The sequence below is a fragment of the Neovison vison genome, chromosome 8, assembly GCF_020171115.1.
Source record: "Neovison vison isolate M4711 chromosome 8, ASM_NN_V1, whole genome shotgun sequence".
NCBI classification, from domain to species: Eukaryota; Metazoa; Chordata; class Mammalia; order Carnivora; family Mustelidae; genus Neogale; species Neogale vison.
This window is the reverse complement of record NC_058098.1, coordinates 137,704,205-137,726,273: the sequence shown is the minus strand read 5'-3', so window position 1 is coordinate 137,726,273 and position 22,069 is coordinate 137,704,205. Positions and strand designations below refer to the sequence as shown.

Genomic DNA, 22,069 nt, shown 5'->3' with positions numbered 1-22,069 from the left:
GTGGCAGGAGCTTCCTCAAGTCTTGGTGGCTGGGCCCGAGCATGAGTCCCAAGAAACAGACATGGCCCCGGAAAATTCTGCTGTGTGTCCCTGGTCATACAGTGGCAGAGCCCAGACTCAGGGTTGAGGTGGGGACAGTGCAGGAGCACAGGATGGTCGCAGAGTCCAGATCTCAGAAAAGAATTTGGGAGCGGTGTTTTCAAAGCACCAGGGTTCTTTCTCATCCTCTCTGTGTGCTCCTTACTCCCTTTGACAGTGGTTAGAAGTCTGGCTCCCATATCTGCCTCCATCTCTTCCTCTCCCTGCTGAGCTCTGCGGACCCCCGTGGAGGTCTTCCCCCTGGTGGGGCTCTCTCCCTGCCCCGTCAGGCCTCCTCCTGCTGAGGCTGTCCCTCCCCAGGGCAGGTATTTTCTCATCCAGGCCACTAGGTAGATGATGGAGCCTTTCAGGATAGAAACTCTATCCTTCGGTTCTAAGAAATTTCGTTGATTTTTCTTAATGTCTTAATTTCTGTTTTCTTCTTTTATTGCTTTTAATCAAATTCATATTATTCAGATGTCAGACTCCCTTGGTCTTTCCTGGACGTGTATCATCTTTTTTCTCTTTATTCTAATAAGCTGACATCTCTAACAGACTTTCCCCGAGTCAGTCCCAGTGGTTTAACATACAGCAGTTGACTTCTTACACGAAGCTCAGTGCCCTTTTGGTTGCTTGTACAATCAGCGGTCCTGAGGGGTGAGTGGGAGACCCGGACCCCCTTCTACTCCTGGTGCCACTTTGCTTACCCACTCCTGCCCTTTACTTCCTGAAGGAGCCTCTGAGAAGGGTGCTTCGGGCCACAGCCAGTCCCAGGGCTCCACCTGGAGGCCGGGGCTGGAAATGCAGCTCTGCATAGCCCAGACTGGGCTGCGCTGGGCCACCTTCTAGCTTCCGTTTCTGCAGTGCTGGCGAGCTGGCTTGCTTTTTAAGTCTGCCTTCTAGGAGAGTTTCTTCATTTGCATTTTCCCATTCTTAGTAATTACTGAGTTTTCATTCCAGGTGTCAGATAATTTTCAAGGTAATAGTATCCTGTTTGTTTCATGGAGTCATTTTCTCTCATCTCAGATTATTAATGATGGGTTTGGGGCGGTGTTTTCATTTATGTTAGCTTTTGCTTTTCTGAATAATTTGTTTCTTCCATGTCCTTTGTCTTGTTTTCACTTCTGTTATGTTAGAGGCTCTTTCCTGTAAATCTGGTGTTCCTGGCCCAGAGTTGCCACTTCCGCTGCAGCATTGAGACGGACCACACACCGCACCCTCGGCGCAGAGCCGCCAGCGTGGGCTTGGCTGGCCAGCGTCTCACTGGACAGTTTCACTGGGGAACCTGAAGAACAGCTCAGGTTCCTTAGCGAATAGTCTTTGTCTCTCGCCTGAAGGGATCAGGTTTTCTAGGAGTTGAATAAAGAAATAAAGTTGAGCTTTTATTAGCTCCCCTCCTTTTTTTTTTTTTTTAAGAGAGAGAGGTGGGGGCAGGGGCGGAGGGAAGAGAGAAAATCTCAAGCAGACTGATGGGGGCTCGAGCTCACGTTCCTGAAACCATTACCTGAACTGACATCAGGAGTCAGATGCCACCCCGGCACACTTAACCCCCGTTTTTTAAAGGTGCTCCTCAAAACTGCACTGGTGTACCCCCTAGTCCAGACACCCTCTGTTCTGCCCTCTCCAAGAACAGAAACTTCTGTCTGCAGTGGGTTGGGAGAGGGTAGTTGCAAGGCTACTCAGAGTTGGGCTGGGAATCCAGGGGTTCCACACCTCCTTGAGGAGATTTGGGGCCAATCTATTGCCGAGCTCAACCCCGCCCCCGGAGCTTATAAGCCTTGGGGGCTCAGAGCACAGATGGCGGTCCTTCAGGGTCTCCTCAGTGTGTGGGGTCCCCCTCCACAGGCAAGCTGGCCTGGTTAGGGTTTGTCCCTCTGGTGGCCACTTCCAGAATGTTTCCTCTTCAGGTTCTCTTTGTACTTCTTTTGGTTTCGGTTTTTTTCTGATCTTTTCCTTGGGAAAAAGTGGGAGTAAATGTATTTCAGTCTGCCTTTTTTAACCAGAAGACTCTCAGAACTTTTTTAATGTTCCTTTGTGAGATCTCTTGCAACAATGTAATGTGTACATCCTCGCCTCTCTGTTGGGAGCAGCATGTCCGTGGTCTCCTTGGCTGCTGAATTCCACAGTGGGGGGCACTCACTGTCTACACTGTGTGCCCACAGGCCGTGGTTCTTGCATCGGAGTCTGCGTCCGGCTTCAGCTTGCTGCCCTCTGCCCCCATCGTTGCTGCAGACTTGCTCTCCCCGGGCTGTTCTGTCAGACACCAGCTCCCGTGTTGAAGTTCTGAACGCGAGCCTGGTGGCAGCCGGCAACTCCAAAAACAGGGGGTGTTGGCTGCCAGTGCCCGGGGTTGGCCACGGCCGTGCTGGGAGTGTTCCCTGTCCAGTGTCTTACCTGTGTTACCTGCTTCTTGGGAGCTGCTTCTCTTGTGTGACCAAAGGGACAGCTGGGGAGGGGGACGGAGTGGGTGATGCTAGGGTAGCTCCAGGACCACTTCGGGTGGGAGGAGGCCTGTCCTCGCAGCCTGGGGGTTCTGTTCTGTTGCGAAGCAGCACGCTGCCGGGCTGCTTGGTAAAGGAATCTCTACCCTAATCTCACCCTGGGTGAACTTCTGGGTTTTTACACGTGTTCTCTTAGAGCAGGCCTGATCAGCCCCACGCCTATTTTTTTTTTTTTAAGATTTTATTTATTTATTTGACAGAGATCACAAGTAGACAGAGAGGCAGAGAGAGAGGGAGAAGCAGGACCCCAGGACCCTGAGATCAGGACCTGTGCCAAAGGCAGAGGCTTAACCCATTGAGCCACCCAGGCACCCCCACCACGCCTGTTTTTGTATAGCCCACAAGCTAAGATGGTTTTCGGTTTTTTAAATGATTGAAAAAACCCAAAAGAAGTCTCTGTCATGACACACGACAGTTACGTGGAGTTCAGACGCCCGTGCCCACAAATAAAGCGTTTGCGAATGTGGCCCTGCCTGCGGGTTTCCGCGTTCTCTGCAGCGGGTGCTGTGGTGGCAGCGTGGGGTTTCCTCCCCAGAGCCTGGAACATGTACCGTCTGGCCCTTCAGAGAAAAGGTTTGCTGACTGGTGTCTTGGAGAATCAGGCCTTTCCTGTGAGTCTTTTCAGTTTCTTGAAAATAGGCATAAACTCAGTGTTATGTTTTCTTCACTTCGGTCTGAGACGGCACAGGTGGCTCCTTTGGAAAGGGGGTGAGATGGGGGTCGAGAACATGCCTGGGGGGGCCTCAGGCATCAGTAAATCTACTTTCCCTTTTTTTAAGGGCTGACAAGTCGACCCCACTGATCAACAAAGGCCAGCCGAGAGGACCTGGTAATTCTTTCCTCTGGACCTGGGGTTACTGCTGCTTCTGTGGGGGCAGTGTGGGAGGGGTTCCGGGCCACAGCCGTGCCGTGCCCTGTCTTCCCCAGAGCCCCTGCCGCTCCTGCTCCCGCACTGCTCTGGACTGGGTCCTGCCTAACTGTCCCCTTCACGTGGGGGCCGGGCAGGGAGGCCCAGGCAGGGAACCACACGTCTGTAGAGGAGCTGGCTGCATCTGTCCCTCTCTGTGACACTCCCATGCCTGCACACTGGACGGGCTGCCTGGAAGTCACAGGCACTTGGGCCTTTGAGGGGCTTTCCCCTCCAGAGATCCGGAAATCTCTGGAAACCTGCCTTTCGGGGTGGCTAGGTGGTTGCAGTCATCGTTTGCAGCTCCCTGGTCACGCCTGAGGCATCCTGTGACGTTGCTTCTTTCTGGCCCTGCAGGGGTGGAGCTCTCTGGACCGGACGCTCTGGGCGCGCTGTCCAACGCTGCAGCCCTGCAGCCCCCAGCCCCCATGCCCAGGAAGTCACAGACAGTAAGTGGAAGAGCCCCTCCTTTCCTGCCTCTCTGCTCCGGCCGGCAGTGAGCAGGACTCTCCGAGAAACAGAAACAGGTCTTTCCCTCTTCCCCTGGGGGCGGGTGGGAGGCCTCTTCCTGGATCCGGGCGGGACACGAGCCCGGAGCGCTCCAGGCTCCAGGCCGGTGGGCTCAGCAGCCCCAGCACAGCCCCAGGACCGACCCCCACATGCGCCCCAGGCACCAGGCCGCCTGACTCCATGCACTCCGCACTCCGCTGGGATGGCTTAGCTTTTCCCTGGGCCTCCTAGAAGTCCCCTAGCCCGAGCTGCACGATCCACCCGGCTTGACATGTGTGGGTTCCCCGGGCCTGGGGTCAGGACCCCTGGGACCAGTTAGAAACAGGGCGGCCCCCTCCTCTGCCCCGGGAGTTGAAGCCTCCGTGCCACACTGACCTCTGACCCTTCCTCTTCCCGATCAGACCAAGTTAAAGCCCAAGCGGGTCAAAGCTCTCTACAACTGTGTGGCTGACAACCCAGACGAGCTGACGTTCTCCGAGGGGGACGTGATTATCGTGGATGGGGAGGAGGACCAAGAGTGGTGGGTGAGTCGGGGGCCCGGGCCCGTCTGTGCCTGGGAGGGCCGGGGCCGAATCCCTGCCCGCCTGGCCCGGGAGGCGGGAGGCCCGCTGCCAGGTCAGGCCCGCTGCCCGTGCGAGCCCAGGACTGCCGGCTGCTCTGCCCCTCCGTCTCCTCTTCCGCGGACACCCATTTCTGCGTGGGCCTCTCTTTCCCCGGCTGGGGCTCTCCCACGTGAGGGCACCGTTCCCAGAACGCACTTCAGGGTCTGAAATGAGGCTGTGAGTTCGGAGAAGGCGCGGTCCTCCCCAGCATGGCCCGCGTGCTGGAGGGAGGCGTACGGAGAGCTGACCCGGGGCCGGAGTCCGAGGTTGTTGGTCTTTGTCCTGAAACGAGTCAGAACATCCACGTGGGAGTGGAACGGCGTGAATGGGGTGTTCACCAGGTGTGACCCTAGGAATCCAGACGCAGCGCTTAACAGACTTGCTGACGTCATGTCACTAAACCTCAGTCCCCTCGTCTGTGAAAGGGAAGTCACCTCAGCACTACTGGAGAGACGATACCGCAGGCCCCAGTAAGAGGCTGCTGTCAAAAACGAGGCCCGTGGGCCCTGCTTGGGAGGCTGGCGTCCGCCCCACGGGGGACACGAAGGGCCCAGCGCCATAGGTGGAGCTCAGATGTCACTCTGCTCTGTTGAGTGCAAAGCACGTCAGGTGGTGGCCCTGGTAGGGGCTTTGTGACCTCAGTGCCCTGTGGTACTGCTGGCTCTTTCCCCTCACGGGACTCAGGGGTCCGTCGGCCAGAGCTCCACCTTCTGTGGGCTTGCGGCGCCCAGCAGCCAGGCAGGGAAGGGGGCTGCCGCCCGTGGTCCTGGTTCGGGCCAGTGTGCCCGGCCTCTGTTCCCTGAACCCTCACTGGGTGGCCGGACCTCAGCCAACTCCCTCCCTGCCCCCCTGCCCCCCTGCCCCCAGAGCCGCAGCAGGTCTGGCTTTCAGGCTCTTGTACAACACGGCATGAGGGTGGGGCTCCCCCGGCAGTGGACTCAGCCTTCTGGAAAATACCTGTTCGTTTCCACAACTGGAAATACAGGAAGGTGTAAAGAAGAAAATCGGTGCTGCCCGTAATCCCCGCAGCCCCCCCATCTTACCAATTGTATTACAGTGATTTTCTTTTAGACTTTTACTTACGTGCATAATTTTATGTGGTTGAGATCGTACTCGGTGTGTAACGGACATACTTTACCCAGAGTGAAACTCAGGGACTCTCGAAGCCTCTGGTGAACGCTTGACTACATTTAAAGGAGCCGACTCACATGTTGGCCACTTTCTGTGACTTTGCACCTCACAGACTTGACACTCGGTTTCTTCAAGAAAGAAAAGAGGCACGCTGGGGGGCAGGAGTCGGACAGCTGAGCTGCCTGTGCTCCTGTCCTGTCCTCCCAAGGACACCAGGACCCCGGGGCGTGTGCTTCGGTGCAGACCCCCGGCCCGCTTGCCCCAGCGCCCCGACAGTTGGCAGGCACCGCGCTTGACCCTTGAAAAACGCGGGCGTGTGCTGCGTGTGTCTGCTTACACGGGGGCGTTTTCTGATAAGTGCAGGATAGCACTTAAATGTATTTTTTCTTATGATTTTCTTCAGTTTCTCTCTCGCTCACTTAAGAACACAGGAGGTGTGGAGTACATGTAACGCACAGGGGTGTGTTGCCGACCGCCCGCGTTACCTGTGAGGCTTCTGGTCAGCAGTAGGCCTTTTGTAGTTAAGATTGTGGGGAGTCAGAAGCTAGATGCAGGTTTTCAGCTGCAGGGGTGGGGGTGGCACGTGGAACTTCCGTGTAGTCAGGGGTCAACCGTATTTGAAACGTGAGGTAAAGAAAAGGAAAACAGTTTATCGATGTCTTCTCCAAGTCATTCTCTCTCAGAAAAAGTTCTTCTGAACACATTTTTCCGCAAGTGCCATAGCATTGTTCTTTGAAGTCTCTGACATGTAGAATGTTGATAACCACCTAGACTTTTATTCATTTCAGATTGGCCACATCGACGGAGACCCCAGCCGCAAAGGAGCATTTCCCGTATCATTTGTGCACTTTATCGCTGACTGACTTGCTACTGAACAAAAACACTTCTTTTATCAGTTGTTACGTTCCTGTTTGTTATTGGTACCAAAATTCTTGCCAGGTGACCAGTTTCATGAAATGAATTGTCCGGTAGCCCACTTCTCTCTGGCCCTGCTCTTCTCTTTTACAAGCTCAAAGGCAACTTGTATGTATAAATGAATTGTTTTTATAATTTGTGGTTTTCATGAAATATTGCCATACTTTTATTAGGGAAAAATTGAATTTCCTAAAAGGTGAACTGAAAAGTTATTTTAACTCTACGTAATCAAGATCTTCTGTCTACAGAATTAGCTGAACCTAGAAGGACCTGAGTATTAGATATTCTTCTGGCCTTTCCCTGTCCCGCTGCTAGAGTCGGTGACCCTCAGTGGAGGTTTTTAGGAAGTCAGTAAACTTGCTTTAGAAGTAGCCCAGCCCTGGACTTCCTAGAGAAAACGCTATCAGTTCACCTTTAAAGACATTTTTTTTTTATTTTTTATTTTTTATTTTTTTTTAAGATACACTTAAAAGATTTCCTTTGGAATCCACACGAGGTTTAGTTAAAGCAACTTGAAAACTTACACCTTAGCATCGTGCTTTCCGGCCCTAATTTGTGAGGTCGCAGCTCTCATTGTGTTCTGCATGTGCGTGTAGCCTGTTGTGAGCGGTCCCACCTAGCACACCCGCCCGTGGTTTATTACCGCGTCTGGTAATAGCAGCTAATTCAGTTCCTGTTCTAGAAACCTGCATTTCCTGAATTTGGTTAAAAACTAAGGATGATGGATTGCAAAAACAGTTCTTTAAACTAGTTTATATAAGCTTTAGGTGTTTTGGAATTCGCCTTCTCGACCCTCCCGCGTGCCCCAGCTAGAGGACGGTGGGCCAGCCCCCCTGTTCACACGCACCTGCTGTTTCCCACTGAGCGTACCACCACCTTCCCTTTCTGGCCCCCGGGAATGTTTCCTCAATTTAGTGTCTTGTATTTATATATTATACCAACAGGAATGGTAGATAGACTGTTTTGAACTCGAATCTGTCCATCTGTTTGTAATCAAGAACATAGCTGAAATCCGTAGGTCCCAGGTAATAAAATCCTCCCGAACAGACATCCCGGTTCCACAGCGGAAGTCCCATGACGTCATTCTTCAACTGAAGCTACTGGACGTGGGGGGTTGGGTTGAGTGCCAGAAAATTGGAATTCAGTAGTTCACGAACTCGACTGTCATACCTCTATTTAGTAATTGTGAGCATACGACTCGTGGCAGGAATATTGGACACCTTGGCACCCTTTGAGGATAAATAGGCCTCGAATGCCCACTCGGATTGGGACCAGGAGTGAAAGGGTAAGCGTAGGTCTGGGCTTGGAAAGCGAGGCAGCGATGCCTCCGTGGTGACGATGGTACATTTGATGGGGCAGCCCGTCTTCATTAGGCAAGACCCTTCTAAGTGCAGAGCTTTTTTTTTTTTTTTTTAAATTGCATTATACTTTTTGTTGCTGTTATAAAGGAAAACAGAACAAACTGGAATGTTTTATGATGTTGTGTGGCGATTGCTTTTTAAAGCCTTTCAGAGTTCTGGGTAAAAATGTGTCAGCTCTGTAATTAAAGTTTTTTTTTTTTTTTTAAAGCACTACATCTGTTTTCACTAATTGTTAATTTCTGTTGTTCGAACCCTTCATTTAGTTAATTCCCTCACAGATTTAAGAAAGTAAATAGATTTTGCACAGCGCACTTATGTGTACTTTAACACAGTCCTCTTGCATCTGTGTCTTATAATCAGCCTTTTGGCCACTTGGCGCCAACTACCCAAGGAAGTGAAGTGGATTCCCGGCACCCTTTCACACCGGTCCCAGACTAATCCAGCACGCTCACTGGTACAGAACTAGCTCAGAAATACTTCCTCCAGTTGACAATTCGGTGGTGCTACTGTGCAGTAATTACTACTACTCTTGCCAGAGGAGAAATTATATTAACTTCCCTGATAACATCCTTTCCTAGTTATTTGCTCTCTGCAAATTAAAAAACAACTGAGAGGAAGGAAAACCTTGTAGATAACTATTTATATTTAAAGTTTACGTTTCATGAACCTTCGCTGCAGGATTCTGGCATCCTGCGTGCTGTCTGCCATCAGATCGGACTCGTAGGGGCGAGGGCTCCCGCGTGCAGACTCCGGGTCCCGGGTGGTGCGCCCCGGGGCGGGGAGCGGCCTGCGCAGCCGGGGGAGCGATGTGAGGCGCGCGATACCCCATTCACTCACTCGGTGACTTCGAACCAGTTGCAGCGCAACTGTATACATTGTATAACCCGAATCAGTTCTTATTTTCGTTGTCCGTAATGCGGTGATTTATAATTAGTTTATAATTAGAGCATGTTCAGTAAGTTGACTCCTCCTGTTCACTAGTCATTTGACTGGAAAAAAATAAAATACTTTTAAACGGATGTGGTGTTATTTGTGATGCTTTTAATCCTTCAGGCCCTACTGCATATGAAAATGGTCCTTTAGAAAAACCCACCGGCCCGTCGTACAGGAGATTCTCCACGCTATCCGATGCGCGCGGTGACCTTTCTTCTCTGACCTACACTTGTAAAGGTTGACTTCTTGTGACCTGAGCTGGCCGTGTCGCTCTTCCAAACCAGGGTGACCAGAGCTCCCAGCCACGTGCTGCACAAGCCACAGCAGCGGCCTCCTCAGAGAGCCCTCTCTGCTCACCCACTCACTGCCTGCACGCCCATCACACTTAGCTGTTAGGCTCATTTGGGTTTAAAAGCGACAGAGGACGGGTACCTGGGGGGCGCAGTCAGTTAAGCGTCTGCCTCCGGCTTAGGTCGTGATCTCGGGGTCCTGCGATCGAGCCCCGCATCAGGCTCCTTGCTCAGCGGAGAGTCTGCTTCTCTCTCTGCCCCCAGCCCGGCTTGTGCTCTCTCTTGCTCTCCCTCTCTCTCTCATAAATAAAAGTGACAGGTGAGTTTTCTTTTTTAGTCCCAGAAAACAGACAACCTCATTGAGACTTAACTGTAATAAGACATTTTAATAGAAAAGCAAAAGACCACGATTTTATACACTGGTTTTCTTCAGAAAATCTCAAGCAAGGGATCACTGTCAATCTCCAGAGTAGTTCAGCACTGCAGATGGAAACCCACTGCCCTTCCGCACGAGGCTGGCTTCCACTGGGCTGCAGAATTCAGGCTTTCTCAGATGTTAATACAGAGTCAAAAGCGGTGGATAAAACTTTGCAGATGGCTTGTGCCTGTTCCTGCGGTAAGTGAAAAACGCACAGTGAGAGACTTCACCGACCTCCTCCTCAATCAGCGTGGCCCGCAAATCCGCAGATGTGCCGCTCTCAGCACCTCCCCCCCAGCTGCACACCAACAGCTTTGGGAGGGCTGGTCACCACGTCCCCTGGACCGCCTCCTGCGCTCCCTCTGGGAGAAGCTCCTGCAGGCAATGTGTAGGAACCGGGCCTTTGGGGACGACAGTGACAACCAGAAGGGGCTGCCCTGCCCTTGAGATAACTGCACAGGTGAGTGCTAATCCTGGCCCAACTGACCATGCACAGCAGGTCCGGGCAGCCGGCTGACCGCCGAGCATCAGCCGGCCCGGGGCTGCCACGTCTCCAGCCGCGGAGAACACTGGCTGGCTCCTCTGGCTCTACCCACCCCCTATGAATGGGACCAAGCGAGGCTGCAGGAAACCTCACCAGGCTGCTGCACTGGTAGACCCAGAGGCTGTACTCCTTGTTGCTGGCATCGGTGGTCTTCAGGGCCAGTAAGCTTCTTCCTGCCCCCAGGCCATCGTCGTAACATACCATGCGGATGATTAAATAGAGAGCGTGCCGGTGTAAGACATCCTGGGAAGTCAGGGAAGGAAAGCGTGACATGTGGGCATCTTCTGAGCAGAATCTACTCTGAGGCTCTGAGCAGAGTGTATCTATGCATCTGGCAGAAAACAGTGGTAGAGGTTTTCTTCCCCCCAAAGGGATATTCCAGAATGGTCAGTTATGGGGCCGTCTGCCTTCAGGGTTATCCCTTCCTACTTAAGATTCCAGAAAGACAGGAGTAAGATCTGAGTTCATGGTCCTGTTCTTTGTGCCCAGCATCCAAGCTGACAGATGCCCTGCGCCAAAACAGGCTCCTAAGCCAAGACCACATCAGGGGCCCACAGTGGGGGGTGTTGGTTGGGGGAGGCCCCACCATCCGGGAGTAGCACAAGGAGGTCTCTCTTCAGTCACCCTAAGAAATCAATCATTTTTTTAAGACCAGTTGCCAGGATTGTTTACCAACCAACAGTTACGCAAATAAGCAGAGAGAACAAGTAGGCCCTTCCAGCCTGACTCCCAGCCTGGAACCCCATTTTCCCCTAATAAATTCTATTACTGGGCACCTGGATGGCTCAGTGGGTTAAAGCCTCTGTCTTTGGCTCAGGTCATGATTTCAGGGTCCTGGGATCAAGCCCCACATCAGGCTCTCTGCTCAGCAGGAAGCCTGCTTCCCCCACCCCCCGCCCCGCCTTTCTCTCTGCCTATTTGTGATCTGCTGTCAAATAAATAAAATCTTTAAATAAATAAATAAATAAATTCTCTTACTTACATATTGATCTGATGATGATACTTTTATACCATACTTAGAAACTCCCATGATAAATTCTTCCTCCAGAGGAACGAAAGGCAACTTTCCATCTTGCTTTGAAGTAAAAATAAATCACGTGAGCTACATTAAAAATCCATAAATCCGTAGATCTGGCTAGTCAAGTTTAACATCTGGCCATCACAAATCCAAACCCTTTCTTTCAAGAACGTGGGTTCACAACAGCCCAGCAAAAACTGTTCCTCAAAGAAGCAGAAAAACTGTCGCCAGGGTTTGATTTGGTTTTGTTTTCATGGTCCACAGACCTGAGCAAATTTCACAGCCATTTGTCTTGATGTTATCCCTAATTTAAAACGGCGATCCCTCTCACAGATCCCAGCCAGGCTTAAATATTCACATTAGAAAAATAAAGGTATTTAGCTGTCAAAATACTCAAGGCTTGTGCTGACGTCAGCACAGGAAACCATCAGGAAAGAGGGCTGCAGGACCCACTCCTGAGAGCCATTTTACATCCGTCCCAGTCGGCAGGCACGTCCACTTGCCCCCACATCCCGGGGCTGTGAGCCTGATGCGCGGTTCCTGGGAAACAAAGCGGCAGGTGACAGCTGATGGCTTCCCTAGAGGATTATCCAGGTTTATCTCCTAAACCAGAACGCCGCCTAACTTGCCTAATGCACAAGAGAACGGAGAGAGCGGGCCATCAGTCGATGTCGTGCTCAGCTGTCTGTGTGGAACCACCTGCCCGCTTGAAGAAATTCTAGTAAAGCAGCCGTGTCCACATGCACGAGTCCTGGGTCCTCACGTGGCTACGGGAACTTCTGGCCAGTGCTTTCTCACAGGAGGGCTCGGGCACTCCAAGAAGCAAGAGCTGGGATAACACCAACGCGAGTGTGTTGAGGGGGTTTTGACAGGCCCAAAGTCTACGGCCCTGAGCAGCTCAGCAGTCCTGACGGCAGGAAGCTAATCCTCGCGCGCTTCTGGGGCGCAGATGTCATGAGCGACCTTTTCAGTGTCATACTTCGGGGAGGGCTTGCTTGCACCCGTCGGCATGACAGATGCAAACCAAACACCAGGACACTGCCTGCACCCGGACCAGCAAAAGATCTCGTGGGACGCACATTTGCCGGCTGCTTCCCCTCAGGCGGGAGAGACCTCCTATGCTCTCCAAGGACACGAAGCCTCCAATTTAGTGACCCGTTCCTCCACGAGTCACCGGCCACACAGCCTGAAGAGTAACCAGCGCTCTAAGAACGGGCGAGGGAATCTGCCCTTGGGGCAATGACCCTTTCTTAAACAAACACAAAGACCTGCGATGGCATTTTCTGGAAACTCAGGAAGCACTAACTGTCTTCGGCCCATCCGCTCCCGCACTGGCAGGGGTACAGATCTTACAGTATCTGAGGCCCTGACTTCACACCTTGGCTTGGTCGTCGCTTTCATTCTTAATTTTCCTTCATAATCATTTCTTTTTTTGAACTTCTTGACCGGGATATGTTTGGAAGCCCACCGCCCCTCAACTCTGGTTGCTAACGGTGTGAGGGCCCGAACACGTCACCTCGGCTAGGAGACACGTTACTGGAGGGGCGGTGGCTAGTTGGGGGGAGATCTGGAAAGGCCGGCAGAAGTCTTCAAAGACAGACCTACGGTGCATATAACCCGTCAGCGCGCTCAGCTCCTCGTTTAAACAAGGCAGTGAGCCCCGACAGAGTAAAAAGTGCTATTTTTGAAGGAAAGAACTCTCTGTTCCCGTGGGACTCCCCATCTCTAGGCACCATGTGCCATCGATGATCATAGTGCTTGGTAAATATTTAACAGTGATAAAAGCGATTCTCTAGGATGTTCTAAAATTTAAAAATATATATATATATATATTTTTTACCTGGGCAACATCTATGTAATTAATGAGGTCTAGAGGCCCTTCAAGACTTTTTCCTTCAGAGAATTTCAGTTTCTCAATGGCACCAACATATTTTATCCGAAATTCCGCACAGGTATCTAAATTGTTGTTGCTTTGTCCTAAAGGTGAAAGAAAACTGTTAACAGTAAGACTTCAAAAGAAATATCTACATTAGAGAGTATCCTCAATCCCTTCACAAATAAAAAACACTGTGTCATCAGAACTTAACCTTTAATGAAAATAAAAAAAAATTCTAATGCAGGATTACTTGAAGTAATAGGAAAGAACCTGGAATTTAACCTCCTCCTCCGTGACTCATAATATACTAGACATATAAAAATCTCAATAAGAGGGGCGCCTGGGTGGCTCAGTGGGTTGGACTGCCTTCGGCTCAGGTCATGGTCCCGAGGTCTTGGGATCAGGTCCCACATCGGGCTCCCAGCTCCGTGGGGAGTCGGCTTCTCCCTCTGACCTCCCCTCTCATGCTCTCTCACTCTGTCTCTCTCCAGTAATTATATATATCTCTCTCTATATATTATATATATTATTATATATTCTATATATCTTATATAGAATCTTATATATAAGATATATATATTATATACATCTCTCTATTATTTAATAAATAAATAAAATCTTTTTAAAAAATCTCAATAAGAGTAAATTAAGGGCACCTGGGTGGCTCAGTGGGTTAAGCCGCTGCCTTCGGCTCAGGTCATGATCTCAGGGTCCTGGGATCGAGTCCCGCATAGGGCTCTCTGCTCAGCAGGGAGCCTGCTTCCCTCTCTCTCTCTCTCTGCCTGCCTCTCTGTCTACTTGTGATCTCTCTCTGTCAAATAAATAAATAAAATCTTAAAAAAAAAAAAGAGTAAATTAAAACAGGAGTGGGGCGCCTGGGTGGCTCAGTGGGCTAAAGCCTCTGCCTTTGGCTTGGGTCATGATCCCAGGGTCATGATCCCAGGGTCCTGGGATTGAGCCCTGCATCGGGCTCTCTGTTCAGCAGGGAGCCTGCTTCCCTTCCTCTCTCTGTCTGTCTCTCTGCCTACTTGTGATTTCTGTCTGTCAAATAAATAAATAAAATCTTTAAAAAAAAAAAAAGAGTAAATTAAAACAGGAGAAAAATAAAATGTCGACTAGATAATGATTGAGTACCTTCACGATACATGAAGATATTTAAGCTTTTTTTGTTTTTTTTGTCCCTCTTTACTATGTTCACTGTTAACTTGTTTTCCTGACTCAGCAAACCTGGTCTACATAAAAATAACAGGTTTTTTCCTGCAGAATAATGCCAGACAGGAAGTCCCTTCACACGAACAGATGTTAGGGTACATGACACAGGCAACAGGCTGAAGAACCGTGTGCTAGGAAACTGATCCAGGGCCAACACGGCCACCATGCGTCCCCGTATCTGCCACGTTAAAGCGATACTCTGTGGCTACTTCTAGGTTATGCTTATGGTTAAAAAAAAAAAAAGATGTCCACATTTTTAATATTTTTAAGGCCTCTAGACCTGAGACAATTGTGCTCTCTCGTACGTGATATGGTTCCTATCTTCATCCCGCCCCTCTGTTGTCCCCACTTTCCACAGACTGTCGAGTCTAGGATTCTAAAGGGAAAAGTATAAAGACACTTTTTTGTAGACAAGAAAAGGAATTTTTTTTTTGTATTTCCAGTTAGATGCTAGCTGTTCTCTGGCCTGGGTTAGAAGCCACCTTCTGATCTGTAGGGAGCACTCATCTCAGGTGGCTGCACGCACGTTTGCAAGGGTCCGTGACAGGGGCTGCCCTAAGGACTGTGAGCTCCCGCGGGCCCCCAGCGGCTGGGTCTCTGCGGAAGCAGCTCCTCCACCCTTTCAGTCCGCAAGAGGCTTCCCCTGCACCCCACGAGCCATGCAATTCCTGTAGAACTCACACTCTGCTACCCCATATCCTAAAAAGCTGGTCTGAAACCTCTGAACTGTCACCACGACACCGGCCACACGTTTGTGCTCCGGGTGCCGTGAAGGGCCGATCGCCCCCGTGCAGCAGGCGGCCGACCCCCTCCCGCCAACCCACGTCCCACCAGATCTCGGGCCATTTCTAAACTCTCGCCTGACACGGCGGAGACCGAGAAACCTCAAGTGCGCGGGGATTCACCGCGCCGCTCGGTGAGGACGTGAGCCTCGCGGAGCCGTCTCAGCTTCTCCCACCTGAGCTCTTGGTGGAGTCCGTGTCGAGGCTGGCCACGGTGCTGGATCGGGAGAGCCCGCCCAGGCTGGAGTCCACGGACTGAGAGGCAGCAGACACACACAAAGGCAAACAGAATTAGACACGTCTTCTCGCGAGTTCTCTGCCAAGTATTCGCATTACTCAACGGGGACAGCTGCATCAGCGTCGACAAAAGCAGGGCAGACTAATGGACTGGGGCAGATTTTTCAAAAGACGAATTCTACAGCAAACTTCAAAACCCAGGTAGCCCCACCTGCCCTCGCCAGAAGACATCAGGTAACTGCGGTGTGGACACTCCCAGCATGAGCAAAGCCATTACCCCTGCCTCCTCATGAGGCCCCTGGTATTTGGGTCGGTGTGAAAATCTACACCTTGCTTCCACGTGATGCCCAAAAGGAACCCTGCGCGGCATGCAGGCGGTGGTATGATTCTACACGACAAATCGAGCAGAGCTAGCCAGCGGGTGAGCGATTTACCCGAGGTTACATCAGGGAACTCGCCCAGCCCCTCTCAAGGTCTCCTGCTCCCCACCCACGTGCCTCTGCCATGGGTCCCATGGGTGCCTGGCCCGCTCGGTCACGTGCAGACCACCCGACAGACGGAGCACAATGACCAGGGAGAGATGCGAAGGAAAACCAACACGATTGTTAAGCAAAACACGGAGACTCATACGTGCCGGCGCGGCTTCCACAGAACTGTGCTCGGGGTAGGCTTTGTCCTTTGGAAACGACATTCTGTGAAAACTTTTGATCTCACAGTCCCTCACTTCTTTGCACCTCAAGTCTAAATTAGATATTAGAAGAGCAAGATACTCAGATTTTTTCCATGTTCAAGAAGTGCATCGAGGTGAATGTGAAATGCATCAGGTCTTATAAATACGTCTTTTCCCTTTTTCGGTAACTGCCCTTCTTAGAGAAAAACGTAAAGTGAGGAGAGAGCTGCAGGCAGAGACGTTCCCCGTAATGCTACATGCGGGACCGAACACTGGAAACACCGCACATACTCCACGGGAGCGGGGACGGAACCGGAACGAAGATGCTGCTACAGCCCGACGTGGACGTCCGGGATGAGCTCACCCCGCGGACTGAGCAACAGTGAGCTTCTGTGCTCGGAACTGCTCGCCCACGCTGGAAACCACCCATCCCCAGCGAACCTGTCTCTGCTCAAGCACGGCGGGAAGGGAGAAACTGGTCTGCTGTTCCCACGTCCCGAACAGACAGCAAGGAGAGCTTACATCAACCTACAGCACAAAGCCAACCATCACAACTTGGCTTGGAGACCACACGGAGGGTCACCACCATCTTCGGGGGGAGTCGTCCCGCGCAGGGGGCCCCTTCTGCCCCTCTCCAGCCCCCACCCCCCAAGCCACAACGGAGAACCCAGGGCTTGGAGCTACCATCTCGAGCTACCAGCAAGCTCCCTTGGGAATCGGAAAATCTACTCCGCCGACAGCGAGCCGCCGAGTCTCCCTTCATCCTTTCTCTGGTCTGGAAAATAGGAAATGGGCCTGACCAGTTTCCCAGGCTGAGGGCCTCACGCCAAGGCTACAAAGTCAACAGCAGGGAGGGCCTTGACTACCTTCAGTTCAAAACCCTTCAAGAAAACTCCATCTTTCCACTCGAAGGCAGGATTCCTAAAGTGCCAAGTTTCTGTGGTTCTGGCTAGGAGCATCTCTGCTCAGCGAAAGTCCCAAGTGGCGGTCATGTGCGTCTCCACTCCCTGTGGTGTGGCCACTGGTACCCGGGGTGGTGCCCACGGGCTCCTCCCCGGCCTCATGGCGTCCTGGCACTCGCATGCTCTCAGGGTGGGAACTGAGAACCACGGACCAGGACCAGGGATGAGGACTCGGGCCTCGACGGTCCCTTCGCAGTCACAGACCCCACTTCTTTAGCGTCCTAAACATGGCATTTGCCTCATGATCCAACTCACTCGCTATTAAGTAAACAGAATTCTGGTGGTGCGCGCACACCCCACACCCCGGAGTTCAAGAGCTCTGGCCCCTGCACGGGCCTGCAGTTCCGATCACGCAGAACATTCAAAAATCAGTGTTTCAGTGAGACCATTCACACGCCCTGTGCCATCCGGGTTCGTGAATTTAATCACCTCGGGAACTCTCCAGAACAAAAGAAAATTAAATTAAGCACAGACTGTGTCTCTAGTGCCAAAAATGAATGTCAAAACACACCTAGTCCCCGGTGGTTAGGGTGCTTTGTGCAGAATCAGTCACGAGAACCCAAATGCTCACTGGGTCACGCTTCCGGTCCCGGTTTCACCCCTACCTTGCTCTTAGTACTGATTTCACTGCTCTGCGAACTGCTGCTACTGTGTCGCTTTTTGCCTTTCCGGAACATTCTCACCACAGCTGGATCCCAACGAGCTCCCCTAGAAGAACAAATGGTGGTTAGTCAGAGCAAGAAAACCAACCTGAGATCACTTCATGCGCAACAGGAATAAAAATCATCAATTCTTTCCCCGGCCGCGGTGTATTCCTCCTACTGGATACAGAAACCTTTTCCTCTGACCACCGAATCTGGACGCTACAGCTTCTTTCTTTCTTTCCTTTTAGATTTCAAAAATCTAACCCGATGTACCAAAAGGACAGCAACCTTCCAGTCGTACTTGGGGCGGTGAAAGGCTGTGAAATGCCTATCATTGCTCTCGGAAGTGCCAGACACACTCGGAACACTCAAGCACCTTTCTTCTCTTTAATCAGCTCAGGAATGAGCAAAAGAGGTACCGCACTCATTGACCAACCGAGATCCTGGCACTCAGCTGCTGTCTCGGGCTGGCATCCTGTGAGTCACAGCGCTTAGCACAGAGGACATGGCTGCCTCTCAGAAAGGGGCATTTTTCTCAATGTCCTGAGCGATCTTTAAGTTAAAAGTTGACACAAAAATGTTCCCAGGCGCCACCTCTCTCCCACAAGGCTAGGGAAGGAGGCGACCTTACGTTGTCCAGAGTCAGTCTTACATGTATCCCTTTGTAAGTCATTGTTAATGCCCCGGAAACAAAATTTATCCTTGTGCATTTCACAGGAGCACATCTATTATACTTGAAAAATTACTGACTAATCTGCATAATAGTTCATGGAGCAAATGTTTCCAAAGACATTGTGTCACTTTTATCCCCACGACAACCTGGTGACACATTCAGGTGCTTCAGATGTTTTTCTTTTTTTTAAGGCTTTTCCTTGCCTGTGCTGCATATGATGCTGGGGGCTCCCAGCTGCTAGCCTCAGCAGGCCTCCGGAAGGGAGGTTATAATCTGCATTTTATAGATGACAGACCTGTCACCCATTTTTCAGGAGGCGTCACGAGTAAGATAACCTCACAGATTTTTACCGAAGATCGGATCCTACAACGGGGACGAGGGAATCTGCTTACGGTAGAAGGAATACTACTTTATTGTCTTCAAAGGTCCCACAGCTGGCAGTGTGCACAGAGAACCTCCTCTCATTCTGACATGGTCAATTCTTTTCAGGAAAACGGGGTACCTGCTGAAGGAAAAGGAATGAGTCAACCATGGGGCAGTCACTGAACGTCCCTGCTCCCATCAGAAGTTTCTCCCACCCTATCTGGACACCCCATTCTCAGTCTACTCCCCAGGGTCTGACCTTAGGCCACTTGCCCAAGACTGACTCCCCAAGCCCAAGCTGCCTCTTTTTCATTAGCTCCATCAGACAACTTGTTTCTAGGTTTTTGCTGATTCGTGAAGTAGCAAGAAAATCTGATTTGTTCACTCATTCCTGAGTGAGCATCTCTTAGGTGCTGGGGGAGATAATGCCTCTGACCTGACCTCAGGGAGCCCATTCTCAGAGGGATGAGACAGCGCAACAAGAAAACCAAACACATGGCTAGAAACAACTGATACAAGGAAAGCAAAAGCAAGTTCAGGAAAAGCAAGTTCAGGATTTGCAACTGATACAAGGAAGGGTAAGCATTTTAGACAAAAAAAGATGCTCTGAAGAAGTCAACAGTAAGGAGACCTGAAGAAGGAAGGGAGGGTGGCCACATAAGTGCAGAGGAAAAGCATTCTGGCAGAGAGTAGGGCAAGTGCAAAGGTCCTGAGGGCACATGCCAGCTGCAAGGAACAGTGACAGGCCAATGTGGCTTTCACTGGAGCAGGAAGGAGGGAGAGGGACAGAGCCACAGGAGGGAAAGATCCACAGAAGTTCTTGGAAACCACAACAAAAGTCTGGGGTTTATTTTGCATTTGACAGAAAGGTACTGTTAAAAAGCAATTAAGTGATAGGATGAGACTTCTGTTTCAGGAAGATGATAAGCTGCAGGTAGAGAACTAGCTGCATGGGATATAAAAAGAGGGAGATGAATTATCAGGCTATACTGGGGACTGCTTGCTGCCATCGATCACCTAGCCTTAAGGGACAATGTTCAGACGGACGAGATGGCAAGAGAGCCTTATTCCCAGATGTACACAAACTGGGTTAACCTAGCAGCATAAAGTGACATGTTAGCACTCTCTGATTGGTCAAAATCTTGGTATGTATTATATTTATGGACATTATATCTTAAGTGTGTGTTTCAATATATGTATGTTTCAATATATATGTTTCAATATATGTAATAATTTTAAATGCGATTTTAAAATAAAATTTGATTCTACTGTTAGTGAAATCCTGAAGCATCCCTATAAGCCCCCAGAATACTAGAATGCTTTGAAAATCACCCCATTGGTATTATCATGTCTTTGCAAGTCCTTAAGACTTTCCATCACCAGTATAGGAGCTGAGGAAGGGAAAGGCATTTTATTAAAGTCTTTGAGATCTGCTGCTATTTCAATGCATATTCTTAAGCAAATCATTCTTGTCTCTAAATTATTCATGCATGAAAATGAGGCCAAAGATACTGATTGTCAGTCACTTGGATGTTCCAAACTTGTCAAATGCAAAAATGCCTGAAGCCAACCCTTCATCTCCCCTTCCATAGCTCCTCCACCTCTCCTCTCTCCCTTTCAGGAAATTCTAGCATTTCTGGTAGAAGCCAGGAAATCACCAAGGGCGCAAAGTCCTCCAGGCCCCACGTGGAATAAAATACTAAGATCCACTGACTCTACCACCTGAACAGTTCACTCATCCACGCCTCTACCAGGCCATTGCCATCACTAGACCACTGCTGTGTAGGAAACTTTTTCATCAGCTGATGATAGCAGTGGCTGGATCCTGAACCCGTAACAATGCACAGATACACAGTTTGTCGTGCCATTTAAGGAATTCGTGTCCCAACGGGACTCCCTGCCACTTCAAATCTACCACCAAGCTCCAGCTAAAATGATTTCTTTCAAACTCAAATCTGATGTCCTTATCGGGTTTAAAATCTTTCACTGGCTCACCAACATTAGAGACCAAAGTGAAAGCGCCCTGCCAGGACCCACAAGGTCCTGCACAACGGGGCTCCTATCTACCTCTCTAGTTTCATCTTCCACAACCAGCTTCATACCTTATTCTCTCAGGAATGCAAAGCGTTTCCAGGTTCTGAGCATGCACTCTGCTCTGTTTCCATGCTTTGCTCCTGCCATCCCAACTGCCTGGACGGAATGCCCTTGCGCCTTTTACGCAGTCAGCTAATTACTCACTTTTCAAGACTCAGTTCAGGTGGCTTCTTAACTAGAAAGCTTTGGCTGGACCTCTGGGTTGGGCTAAGGGCTTGGTACTCCACACCTCGAGCATATACCCGGACCCTAGCATTAGCCTGCTGTTGCCTACTTAGAACTACCTTAGAACAATCTCATTGTGAGCTCTCAAAGATGGGGGCGAGGTAATTCACCTCTGTGACCCCAATGCCTGGCACAGGCTGGCAGAGGACATGCTTCATGACCTGAAGAACCTTCTGGGAAGATGACATCCAAAGAACTTCCTGTCTTGAACACCTACCGTGTACTGCCCAGTGCGAGGTGCTTCAGATACCAGTGACCCTCGCTAACGACCAGCAAGGGTGCAGTGGCACAGCCCCTTTCAAACGAAGAAGCCAAAACTCCAAGGGACTTGGCCAAGGTCGCCAGGCTACTCATGAATGGGGCCAAGTTCGGCACCTAGAGAGACCCCATCCTGCTTCCCACCTAGTCCGCGCTGTTCTGTTGCGCCTGCCACGTGCAGGTGCACGGTGACAGCAAACAAGACCCACTCCACCCGGGCCCTTCGCGGTGAGGGATGGGGTAGGGCGGGAGGGTGCAGAAACCAACAGGAGCAGCACGAAAAGGCAGTGCTCCTCACGCCCACAGGGCACAGCCTGACTCGGGAAACAGCCCCGCGGAAGCTCCCACTCCCGCCGCCGAGTCCCACAGGGCAGAACCACACACGACACCTGTCGCCGCAGGAGCTGCCCGCCCACCCCAGACAGGAACCGCGCACCGGGGGCACCGCATCCTCCCGCGGGCCCGCGCCGCATCGCCTCGAGGCCTGGGTCCCGGACCCCGGGAAGGCGGGTCCCGGGGGAGACCGGGGCCCCCGCGGCCCCACCCATCCGCCCCACAGCGGGCCTCCCCGCCCGCGCCGCCTTCGGAGCCGGCGTTCCCGGCCAGGCTCAGACCCGGTTCGGCCAGGGCCCGGCTCTCACCTCACAGCCGCCGGCGCGCGGCCGGGGCAGCCTGTGGTCGGGGTCAGACACCCAGGGGAACCGACGCTGGGGCAGCCGCTCCAGTTCTAATTCCAGCGCCAGCTTTTCCGGCGCCCCCGGCCCCGCCCGCCGAGCCCCGCCTCCGAGACATCGCGCAGGCGCGGCCTGAGCCCGCCCCAGATCTCCAGGCTCCACTGGGGGAGGAACCTCGCGCCCCAGCGTCG

The 22,069-nt window shown here is 51.4% G+C and overlaps 2 protein-coding genes across 6 annotated transcripts in view; one reads left to right on the top strand and one right to left on the bottom strand.

Annotated features, from left to right (window-relative positions):
* ASAP2 (ArfGAP with SH3 domain, ankyrin repeat and PH domain 2) overlaps positions 1 to 9,024 on the top strand; it is a 165,854-nt gene extending 156,830 nt beyond the window's left edge. For all 4 annotated transcript variants that reach the window (XM_044262110.1, XM_044262108.1, XM_044262109.1 and 1 more), the window contains 4 exons: positions 3,359 to 3,408; positions 3,844 to 3,935; positions 4,398 to 4,520; positions 6,518 to 9,024. In XM_044262110.1, coding sequence (XP_044118045.1) covers positions 3,359 to 3,408; positions 3,844 to 3,935; positions 4,398 to 4,520; positions 6,518 to 6,592 — 340 coding nt within the window. In that variant the 3' untranslated portion in view covers positions 6,593 to 9,024. The remainder of the gene's footprint in view (positions 1 to 3,358; positions 3,409 to 3,843; positions 3,936 to 4,397; positions 4,521 to 6,517) is intronic.
* Positions 9,025 to 9,599: 575 nt separating this feature from the next.
* ITGB1BP1 (integrin subunit beta 1 binding protein 1) lies at positions 9,600 to 21,957 on the bottom strand. 2 transcript variants are annotated; one of them, XM_044262104.1, is made up of 8 exons: positions 21,846 to 21,957; positions 18,657 to 18,769; positions 17,553 to 17,655; positions 15,255 to 15,333; positions 13,049 to 13,185; positions 11,173 to 11,265; positions 10,284 to 10,433; positions 9,600 to 9,839 (listed from the first exon to the last, which is right to left on the bottom strand). In XM_044262104.1, exons 3-8 carry the CDS (start codon positions 17,622 to 17,624, stop codon positions 9,768 to 9,770), a joined length of 603 nt encoding a protein of 200 aa, XP_044118039.1. In that variant the 5' UTR covers positions 17,625 to 17,655; positions 18,657 to 18,769; positions 21,846 to 21,957; the 3' UTR covers positions 9,600 to 9,767. The 2 variants fall into 2 exon arrangements, with proteins under 2 accessions (XP_044118039.1, XP_044118040.1); XM_044262105.1 differs by having other exon boundaries at positions 18,657 to 18,766.
* Positions 21,958 to 22,069: the final 112 nt, after the last annotated feature.